A 12,091-nucleotide genomic window follows, 5' to 3' on the forward strand; every position below is an offset into this window, starting at 1 on the left:
CATTGGGTGTGGTGGACTATTGGCCTAACCCCTCTCATTCTGACAGGAGACTCGAGCTCAGCAGTGAGCCAAATATGTGTTGATAATGATGATATTTCCAGGTGCTAGCGTGCGTCGCGCTGAACGTTCTGCTGGTCGGGCTGGGCATGTCAATGTGCTTCGTCACCATGGTCCTGCCTGACGTGTTGGACGCCAAGGAAGGCCTCTCTATGAACCAGTCGCAGGCATCTTGGTTTGGTAAGCATTATATAAAGGCACTGTTTGTGCTCGATCGTAGTTATGCCTTGATCGCACGTACCGAGTACAGAGACAGTGAAGTAAGCGAGTAGTTGTTCAGACGTGTTTTGAAATAAGCACAGCCAGTTCAGATAAATTGAGACTACAATTCGGATAAGATAGACCGCAAAACGATTATTAGAAAATACACAAAGTTACTCATTCCACTATTAGTTGAAGAATTAAAGGAATTGTTGGAAAAAAAGCAACGTCGGATTTAGCTTATATTTATTTATTTATTTATTTGGGATCGAAAACAGTTGTGTACAATAATATATATTACAAAACTTAAAGTAAATTTAAAAACAAATAGTTTACATACACAACCCACATCTCTATCCACGAGTAATTATACAAAATGTAGATGGGGCTGATAAAAATTATATTCAAATTAAATTATCTAACAAAGTGCTTTTATACAAAGAAAAGAAAATAATGAAATTAAAAAAAAACAACAAAAAAAGAAATGACACAATTACAATAAAAATTAAAGTATATAAATAAATAGCAAAATTATTAATCGCTATTAAGTGTACCGATGACCAACTTTTTAAAAGTACCTACTCGACTGGCAAAAATGTCAATGTTTTTGAAGTGCTTATTATACGTCTGTGTCATTCTTACTATTGGTGACCGTTTACCTGCATTTGTGCGGCACCTAGTAGTTGCAAACAGTCGATGTTCGCGACCACTACGTGCACGCATTTTATATGGCACACTATAGCAGAGTTTACGCGTTAAAGCTGTACAATCATATTTATTGTGACTCAGATCGTATAAAAGCATGACTTCCAATTGCTTACGTCTTGATTTTAAGTCGAGCAGTTTATATCTTTTTAAAAGTTGGTCATAGGATAAGCGGTTTCTCGTACATTTGTAGTGCATAGTCCTTAAGAATTTTTTCTGAACAGTTTCAAGGCTCTTAACATATTTTTCATAATGAGGGTTCCAAATAGCAACAGCATATTCTAGTTGTGAACGAACTAGTGTTTTGTACAGATGAACATATGTTGATGCTTTCTTGAAATTATTGCTTGCTCTCATTACAAATCCGTACATTTTATATGATTTATTTATAATGTTTTCAATATGTATGTCCAAGTGTAGTTTACAGTCTAATGTAACTCCAAGATCTTTGATAGTATTAACTTTTTCGAGACTAACACCACAGAGCGAATAGTTAAAGTTACTTACAAATTTTTTCTTCGTAAAAGTGATATATTTACATTTATTTAGGCTTAAACTAAGTTTATTTCTCAAACAATATTCTGTAAATCTATCTAAGTCAGCTTGAAGGTTGTGAATTTATATACTTAATAGTTTATTTTATATAGTTCCCACTTGTTACTAACAGACATTGTGTATTTTATTTTATTTGGAATTGTTTTAAATGAAAAATAACATGAGAACAGGCCCATGCGGCGACGTGACGATAATCTTGTGGCCGAGTGGCGATACAATGCATGTTTAGACCTGGTGTAGGGCGATACAATGCATGTTTAGTGAACGAGCGAGACACTCGGCCTAGTAGATAGAACGGGAGCCGAGCTACTGGCTCGGCGCTTCGTTGGCCGAGCACTCGTCGATATGTTTTTACGTACCGAGTACTCGGCCGAGGGCACTGTCTCGCCCGTTTGCTCGGTACGTGTGATCAAGGCATTACAGATTCACTGGCTTGAGCGAGTTTCGCTCTGCGCTAGCTGCGTGGTTTTAGTGCAGAGCGAAACTTACCACACACCACAAAGGGGAATGGCCACCAACGTTGGCCCAGGGAACCCAGGTATACCCCCGTATAAAAGTATTTAAGGAGATAATAATATGATGTATAAATAAGGATCTGGTTAAATTATTGGCTTAATAAAAGTATGTTTCTGGAAGAAAAAAAAAACATTTTTTATTACTCTTCTAGAGCAAAATGTTCGTCGATGTACCACAGCGGTGAAGTAACATTTGAATCTGTATTATTTTTTTCGTGTTATTTTTTCTGTTACCAAAAAGTTTAACAAATAAGAAAACGAACAAACAATCAATCTTAAGTCTTCAAAAATACTCGTAAACTCGGGCTGTATGGTCAACGATCTTAGCTTGTCCCTGTTGTAGACAAAATAAAGATGAATTAAAAATGTCGTAAAACATTGTAGCAAACTTTTATTGACAAAGTAACGATTCCATTATTGAAGTAGAATTATCAAGATTTTTTTAGATATAATATTATAGGACTCAAAAATTGATTACACATAATAAGAAAACTAATGTCGAACAAAGGTTATGATTCACAACACTTGTCAGGACAACTTAATTAACGTACTTGTGAACGATGTTTGTAGGGTTAAAGGTACCTTTGATTGTTAACAAACCCTCCCCTGTTCCACTAAAGTCACTCTCCCCGTCTATCCCAAGTAACCCATAAAGAATTACACAACAAGAGATGTGGACGGCTCGAACGCAACGAGTACACTGAAGCCAACACGAGATCGAGCGACGTCATATCCGTCACAGACTACTATTTCCAACACTAAACGGCGATAACAATAAGTAAATTGCCGGGTGATTATACTGGGCCGGGGATGGGCATTCCCTTTTATGTATTAGCCGTTCGTAGCTCAGGCAATAATCAGAGACCCATGAGCTGATTCAGAGGCCACGGAACCTTACGATGCCTGCGATATCACAGCGACCGAGCTGCTAGCGTGAATAGTGAGGGTCTTAACAATGAGCGACCTAATACTAGCTTACCTTCAAAGGTCTCTCTACTCCCAATCTCGAGGCAGTCGGTGGAGGCTAGGTATAGATAGCTTATTAGTTTCTAGCGAATTGTAACCACAATTACCTAGGTACATGAGCATGAAGTAAATCCCATTATGGGTAAACCTATTATGTCCTAAGTACTTAATTTAATAAGTTAAGAGTTAAGTCTAGAAATTCTCAGCATCAAACTATCAATTAAATCTATCTTAATGTATATTCGGTGAACTTAGTAAAGCGTAAAATCGCTAAAGTGACATTCACATGCAAAATTATGAAACTTTACTAGAAACATATCAGACAGATCGAACTGTCCCACTAAAGGCGGAATTATATTTGTCTGACGTGTCGTGTCGTGACGTCAGACCAATTATAGAGGGAGCTGTATCGCACTCATAGTCACGAACAAAATTGTCTGTCATTTTCTGAGGAAAGCGAGCTTAGATTTGGTAAATATTTTATACTAAGTTTTTATACTAAGTTATATGAAGTTTTTACCCGTTTTTTACACAATTCAATTACACAAAAAGGTATTTTTACGGAGCTCTTTAACCGACAAACACTAATTACAACTGTTTAACATCGATTCTATAGAGACAGTTTTTATAATCGCATTAGATCGTTGATCATATTCTTTGACAGAAAAGTAACGTCTAGCGAGGCAGGTCCTATACAATAATTGGTCTGAGGTCGTGACGCATCAGAATCGGTTTCATACTTTTTGTATGCTACACATCAGAAACCATCAGGACATGTCACAACACATAAATATAAACGTTGCCATACAAAATGTATGATACCGATCCTGTTATGATACGTCACGGCACGACACGTCAGACAAATATAAATCCGGCTTAATAGTAGGAGCCTTTCAAAGCCAGCTGGTACACCATTATGGGGATGATGACTAGGTTTATATAGATTTTTATGAAACACTAGTAGACGCCGCGCGGTTTCACCCACGTGGTTCCCGTTCCCGTAGGAATACCGGGATAAAATATAGCCTATAGCCTTCCTCGATAAATGGGCTATCTAACCCTGAAAGAATTTTTCAAATCGGACCAGTAGTTCCTGAGATTAGCGCGTTCAATCAAACAAACTTTATAATATTAGTAACGTCGTCAACCCATATTCGGCTCACTGCTGAGCTCGAGTCTCCTCTCAGAATGAGAGAGGTAAGGCCAATAGTCCACCACGCTGGCCCAATGCGGATTGGTAGACTTCACACACGCAGAGAATTAAGATAATTCTCTAGTATGCAGGTTTCCTCACGATGTTTTCCTTCACCGATTGAGACACGTGATATTTAATTCCTTAAAATGCACACAACTGAAAAGTTGGAGGTGCATGCCCCGGACCGGATTCGAACCCACACCCTCCGGAATCGGAGGCAGAGGTCATATCCACTGGGCTATCACGGCTCTAATAATATTAGTATAGATTAGGGTAAATAAGGTCCATATTAACTAATCCATAGTAGTAATTATAAATACGAAAGTAAATCTGTCTGTCTGTTACCTTTTCACAGCTAAACGGCTGAACCGATCAAGATGAATTTTGGTTTTCTAATAAATGGGACCGAGGAGCATATATACATATACGTGAAAACAGGCTACTTTTGTCCCTAAAATAAAGAGAGAAGTGGTAAAATAGGGGTTGTAATAAATAAAAATGTAAACATTTCATTTGTCAACAAACACACCATCGCTTTTGGTAGTAATAAATAAAAATGTAAACATTTAAATAAGTTTGTAAACTTACTACAGCTTATGGTATATTATGGCTAGTTAATTGTAGGTAGGCCATAGCTGTCAAGGGCACAATAAGGAAAAATAAATACTTACCAATAAAGTTGTCTATTATGTCTTAAAACACTTTTAAATGATTTATCTGTTTTTATTAAACGTAATTTAAATTTTAATTATGTAATAAACTGGATATAAATTCCATAAAAATCAATAGACAGATACAGATACCTACTTACATATGTCATACTAACTGATGCTCGCGACTTCGATCGCGTGAAATTCAGTTTTATGACAGTTTTCAAATTGTGTATAATATATATAGGAGTATGCTAATAGTAAAGAAATTTTGTAAAAGTAACAGGGTATCTGCGATCATTACTTTCGGAGCTACAGGGATTTAAAAGCTCATATTTGCGGCACTGCAACGGATCCTTGAAAAACGCACCATACAAAATGGCACGAATTAATGACGTCATTGATCTTAATGACCGTTAGATTTGTATGGGCGTTCTAACAAAGTTACATTTATGTTTATGGTTCATATATTGAAAAATCAGCGCCGTAATAGACCAGTGGACCTCTGCTTCTGATTCCGGAGGCTGTAGGTTCGAATCCGGTCTGGGGCACGCACCTCCAACTTTTCAGTTGTATGCATTTTTAGAAATTAAATATCACGTGTCTCAAATGGTGCAGGAAAAACATCTTGAGGAAACCTGCATACCAGAGATTTTTCTTAATTCTCTGCGTGTGTGAAGTTTGTCATTTCATTGGGCCAGCGTGGTGGACTATTGGCAAAACCCCTCTCATTCTGAAAGGAGACTCGAGCTCAGCAGTGAGCCGAATATGGGTTGGTAATAACACAAATAAAGTTCACACTCGAACAAGACTTGTTATAGGCGATTATTTCATCAACGAGTGTAAAATGCAAGTTGTGTTGAGGCACAGAATTATAGCTTGGCAAGTTCGTTGATGATATGCGGGCGACGGGGGGAAAGACTGCACGGATGTGAAAGCATGCGTGCGGGGAAGTGAGGTGGATCAGTCGTGGGTTTTTCATTCATCGCTACTCGCTCCCCGAACGAACTTGAGGTTGAGGTGCCAGCCAAAATAAATTTACATATCAACAACCTACTTAACTACAATAACTTTTTAATAAATTATGATCACACGAACAATTGTTACAAGTTTATAAATAGATACCTACACACCTATTTAAATAAAATAGCAATAAAAAATTTATTTTTGTTATACAAAAATGCAATGCATTTTCCCACAATTATTTAAACTAATAAACGTTAAGACCTAACACATCTAATAGGTACGATTTATGATAATAGTTTAGGTTTTAAATGTGTGAAACTAGATTCTACTGATAAAACGAACAATCTCCATAATATGAATACTAAACATTGTTTGCATAAATTACTTATTAAAAAAGTTGTAGCATGTATCCGCAAAAAACTTCTAGTCCGTTCTGAAGTTGCAATACACTGAACTACAAAAAAGGAATGTTGACAGATTTTATTAATTGCATGTAAATGAGTATGCTAATAGTAAACCAATTTCGTAAAAGTAACAGCGAATCTGCCATCATTACTTTTATTTAATTTAATTTAGTTTATTATTACTTTAATTTACAGAGCGGCACTGCCACGGATCGCTCATAAACGATCCATAGAAAATGGCACGAATTAATGACGTCATCCATCGTAGTTTTCGTTAGGTTGGTATGGGTGGACCAAATAAATAAATAAATGGGAATTCAAACAAAATTACAAATATCTTTGTTATTTGTGCGTTTATGCCTATGCTTCTTAATATTGAAAAATGTCACGTTTAATATAAAGAAGCAAAAAATTGATGAATTTTCATCTAATTATGATAAATCATTTTCAGTAGATTTTGAAATATTAACTGTTATATTTTATATTAGCTGTTTCTGCAGCACTGGTGCCATTTATATTATAGACATCCAGACAATCATAATATTTATTAATATTATTATCTTATTAATTCAAATGTGTCATAAAAATCAATATACTTATTCAATTTTCAAAGCTAATCGTCATCCCCATTCTGCGGAACAATAGCGCCGTTGCTACACACAGCTCAGCCGTACACCTCATTCAAAGCGGACTAGAAGAAGACTAGAAATCCAATATGGCGGCCTCCTCAAGACAGCGGACTGCTGTTTGAAATCCACCCCTATGATATGGATATCAAATGAAAGGGTTTACTGTCAGAAATACGAAAAAAATAGTCACGTGACTTAAATCCAATATTTGTAATTTTTAGTGCGTGTTAAAAGCGTGTTTTTTATTATTCTACTATATAAAAATAAGGGTTTCCTTCCTGATGCTATAACTCCAGAACGCACGAACCGATTTCCACGGTTTTGCATTCGTTGGAAAGGTCTCGGGCTCCGGGAGGTTTATAGCACAGAAAATTCAGGATAAATTTCAACGTAGGGTAGGGGTAAGGGTAGGTAGTTGAAAGTTTACATCGATTTTCACGCGGACGAAGTCGCGGGCGTGGGCTAGTTTTTTTTAATTATGTAAAGTTATTATTTTAAGTAATTGTATTATTTGTTCAGGCAGCATGGCGTTTCTATGCCAGCCACTGGGCAGCATATTCTCCGGTCCCATATTGGACACTTTCGGAAGGAAGAAGGCGTTGTTCCTAGTCAACATCCCTCACTTGGCAGCGTGGATGATCATGTACTTCGCGTGGAATGTCCCCTCTTTGTTTCTTGGCAACGCGCTGCTTGGCATTGGCACTGGTATCATGGAGGCGCCATCAATTACTTACGTCGGAGAGGTTAGGTAATGTATCTATTTAGATTTTATTTTTTTAATATGTCGAGCTGAAGGTTCAATAGCTTAATCAAAGGGCGAGACTAGAATTTAAAATGTTTAGCGATCGATTTCCGTCCATTCCATACCTTAGCACATAGAATAAGCTAAGCTGTAGACAAAACTTGTGCTTTGGTTAATTATTAGGTAATCAAATTAATAGTCCTCAAGGTCTCAACTCTCAAGGTCTCAATACTCAGGAAATATTTTATTCAAATAAGTGTAATGTGTATATTGTATACATAGTTATAAGACAGAAAAAAGAGAGAAATTAAATACCTTACTACCTACTGTATCGTATAAACTAGCATTTTTTATGTTCCCTACCTAACTTTAGGTTCTCAATACAGTCAATCATAAAAAAATTTGAAGGAATGTAATCTTCATTATCAATTCATATGTATATTCGGCTCACTGCTGAGCTTAAATCTCCTCTCAGAATGAGAGATGTTAGGCCAATAGTCCACCACGCTGGCCTAATGCGAATTGGCAGACTTCACACACGCAAAGAATCAAGAAAACTCTCCGGTGTGCAGGTTTCCTCACGATGTTTCCTTTCACCGTTTGAGATACTTAGGTCATACAAATTCTATCAATATAATTTGAAGGAGTGTAATAAAGTGCAGCCTAATGAATGGTATTCTTCTCCAATTCCTATGAGTATTAATGTATTAAATTTATCAAATTTTTTTTATTGAGAAAGAATACAATAAGGAACTTAAGCTAACTTATCCTAATAACTATACAAATCATACCCACGTGGAATGGTGGCAAGAATACTGGCTGCATTTCCGCGCTCGACAGCCAGGCTGATCCTTTGCGCAAAAAATGAGCCAGCCCTTCTGTCACCAGTCGAGACAACTAGCCGCGGTGAAATGATTCTGATCAAATTTGGCTCGACAGTTTCAGACAAAGAAACAAAGACTTTGTGATAACATGTATCGTCTTACCTTACAGTGATCCATCTCTACGAGGCATCCTTACAACGCTGACCAACAGTTTCACCTCGCTGGGTATGTTCATCGCCTACCTGCTGGGTACAGTCGTGTCGTGGCGGCAGGCAGCACTTGTGTCCGTCACTGTACCTCTGGCAACGATGGTGCTAGTGTTGTTTGTAAGTCTCATCATTATTATTAAGCCTATTCGAGCAGCGTGCGCGATGGCTTATCGTATAGTAGCAGCATTATGGTTCGTTGCGACATTCAACAAGCACAAACACGCTAGGAATGTTCTTCGCTGACCTGCTAGGTACAGTCGTGTCGTCGCGGCAGGCAGCACTCGTGTCCGTCACTGTACCTCTGGCAATAATGGTACTAGTGTTGTTTGTAAGTTTTATCATTATTTTTAAGCCTATTCGACCAGCGTGCGCGATAGCCTATCATGATTAGCAGCATTATGGTGCGTTTACTCGCTTTAGACATTCAACGAGCACATTCATCGCCTACCTGCTAGGTACAGTCGTGTCGTCGCGGCAGGCAGCACTTGTGTCCGTCACTGTACCTCTGGCAACAATGGTACTAGTGTTGTTTGTAAGTTTTATCATTATTATTAAGCTTAATGTGATTAGCAACATTGGAGAGTAAAGTTTGCATTTCACGCTGTGACGTCCCGCACGCAGAGAATTAGGAAAATTCTCTGGTATGCAGGTTTCCTTACGATGTTTTCCTTCACCGTTTAAGACATGTAATATTTAATTTCTTTAAATACACACAACTGTCGGAAGTATTTCCATTCAGGTAAAAAAAAAGATATACGGTCGAATTGAGAAATCTCCTCCGTTTTTTAAAAAATTATGTGAAAATAAAACTATTTCTAGGCGGACGGAGTAGCTGCCATTTGCCAATGACGAAATAAATAGTGAACTACCAAACTCAACCGGCTAGAAATGCGATACGAGTACCATTTGCTCGTTCCAAAGGTCCAAAACAGCCTAATTATTTACAATGTCGCATTTTTTATTCAAACACGAAGGCTTTATTGCCCTTTAATTAATTGTATATATATGTGAACGGGTTTACTAATGGTGTATTATGTAAAAGATTTATTCGACCATCATAAAAGATTCCTATCAACAATTATATTAAAGGTAACACATAAAACACATAGGTACATTTCGAGGAATTCTTGTATAGGATAAGGCCAATTGACTTGAGCACAAGCTTCTTAGTGTGTTCATCATTATTAACAGCCAATGGACGTCCACTGCTGGACATAGGCCTCTTGCATGAACTTCCAAACACCACGGTCTCGAGCCGCCAGCATCTAGCTCCCTGCTAATCCTAACATAATGATGACTGTAGACCTTTTTGGGATAGTTATATATTCTATTATGGGCCTCATAAGAAGGCTCAGAGTCACACAGCGGGCGATGGAACGAGCTACGTTAGGGGTATCTCTGCGTGATCGAATCAGAAATGAGGAGATCCGTAGACGAACCAAAGTCACCGACATAGCTCGGCGAGTCGCGAAGCTGAAGTGGCAATGGGCGGGGCACATCGAAGAGCCGATGGACGTTGGGGTGCTGGAATGGCGACCCCACACTACAAAGCGCAGTGTTGGTAGACCCCTCACCAGATGGACTGACGACATCAAGCGAGTCGCAGGGATTCGCTGGATGCAGGTGGCTCAGTATCGTGATGTTTGGAAGTCCCTACAAAAGGCCTATGTCCTGCAGTGGATGTCCAGCGTCTGATAATGATAATAATGATGATGATTGTGTTGCATTTATTTGTTTTTTTGTGTGTGATGTTGTTTAAATATCTAGAAAAAGACTTATTTCTTCTTCAACCCTCATACCTAATTCTTTTACGTCGTATTTTTCAGGTTCCCGAAACACCGATATGGTTGATCTCAAAAGGCCGTCAAAAAGAGGCTCTACATTCCCTCTGTAGATTACGAGGCTGGGCCCAACCGGAGGACGTCCAAAAAGAGTTCAATGAACTCCTGCAATACCACAACGCTTGCAGTGATTGCATTATTTGCTCAAACAATACAACCACAGAACAGAAACCATGCGAGCATTCCAGCTATAGCATATTTAAGAAGGTGTATCTAAAATATAAATACTTGTTCTTTGTTAAGGAGACAATGAGACCTTTTACGTTGGTCATGGCGTATTTCTTCTTCCACACCATGAGTGGTTTGCTACCTGTGAGGCCTAATATGGTTAATGTTTGTAAAGCTTTGGGCATGAAGTTCGATCCTAAAAGCATAGTGGTGAGTATATTATGGGTTTTTATACATTATCTGATTTGATTTGACAGACCTCCGTGGCGCAGTGGTATGCGCGGTGGATTTACAAGGCGGAGGTCCTGGGTTCGATCCCCGGCTGGGTCGATTGAGGTTTTCTTAATTGGTCCAAGTCTGGCTGGTGGGAGGCTTCGGCCGTGGGTAGTTACCACCCTACCGACAAAGACGTACCGCCAAGCGATTTAGCGTTCCGGTACGATGTCGTGTAGAAACCGAAAGGAGTGTGGATTTTCATCCTCCTCCTAACAAGTTAGCCCGCTTCCATCTTAGATTGCATCATCACTTACCATCAGGTATTGATGAGGAGATTGTAGTCAAGGGCTAACTTGTAAAGAATATAAAAAAAAATCTAAATATATGGAATAAGCTCGCGCTTGACCACGATCTCACCTGTGTCACGATGTGGCCTAAGAAGAACGCGCTTGCCTAGAAGATGCCTATTCACTCTCTTCTTAAATATGCCCAGGTTATTAGAATTAGGAAACACTGACTTCGAGAGAGCCTAGCCATACGTACTTAGGAAACGAAGAAGCAAATCGCTTCGTACGATTCTAGGAATGACAATGACATATGGATGGAAGCCTATCCGGTGTCTTGCAGTGCAGTCACGCTACGATCAATAGGAGCAGAGCAGTGAAGGGAAATGTTGGGAAAATGGGAGAATTTATTCAATTTTTACAGCGATACTACTGTAAGGGCTGAATTAAACAGGTCTAAGGGCGGCTTTAGTATTTAAATATTATTAAAATCGTTTCAGTAGATCCAGAGATTACCCCCTACAATACCACAAACTTTACCTCTTTGTAAAGTAAATAACAGTCTTAATAAATATAATTTTGTCTAAAATCATTTCACCGCGGCTAGTTGCCTCGACTGGTGACAGAAGGGCTGGCTCATTTTTTGCGCAAAGGATCAGCCTGGCTGTCCAGCGCGGAAATGCAGCCAGTATTCTTGCCACCATTCCACGTGGGCATGATTTGTATAGTTATTAGGATAAGTTAGCTTAAGTTCATTATTGTATTCTTTCTCAATATTAATTCTTAACGGCCGCGTGGCGCAGTGGGTAGTGACCCTGCTTTCTGCATCCACGGCCGTGGGTTCAATTCCCACAACTGGAAAATATTTGTGATGAGCATGAGTGTTTTCCAGTGTCTGTGTGTATTTATACATTATATAAGTATTTATATGTAGTATATAATTGTATATTAATATAATAATATC

At 38.5% G+C, this 12,091-nt stretch overlaps 1 protein-coding gene across 1 annotated transcript in view; it reads left to right on the forward strand.

The window, feature by feature from the left end:
* Positions 1–12,091, forward strand: part of LOC112053554 (facilitated trehalose transporter Tret1) — a 33,829-nt gene that overhangs the window by 18,300 nt on the left and 3,438 nt on the right. Inside the window, exons 2-5 of the mRNA XM_024093007.2 lie at positions 102–237; positions 7,363–7,591; positions 8,579–8,735; positions 10,445–10,837. Coding sequence (XP_023948775.2) covers positions 102–237; positions 7,363–7,591; positions 8,579–8,735; positions 10,445–10,837 — 915 coding nt within the window. The remainder of the gene's footprint in view (positions 1–101; positions 238–7,362; positions 7,592–8,578; positions 8,736–10,444; positions 10,838–12,091) is intronic.

The sequence above is a fragment of the Bicyclus anynana genome, chromosome 22 (assembly GCF_947172395.1).
Source record: "Bicyclus anynana chromosome 22, ilBicAnyn1.1, whole genome shotgun sequence".
Lineage (NCBI taxonomy): Eukaryota > Metazoa > Arthropoda > Insecta > Lepidoptera > Nymphalidae > Bicyclus > Bicyclus anynana.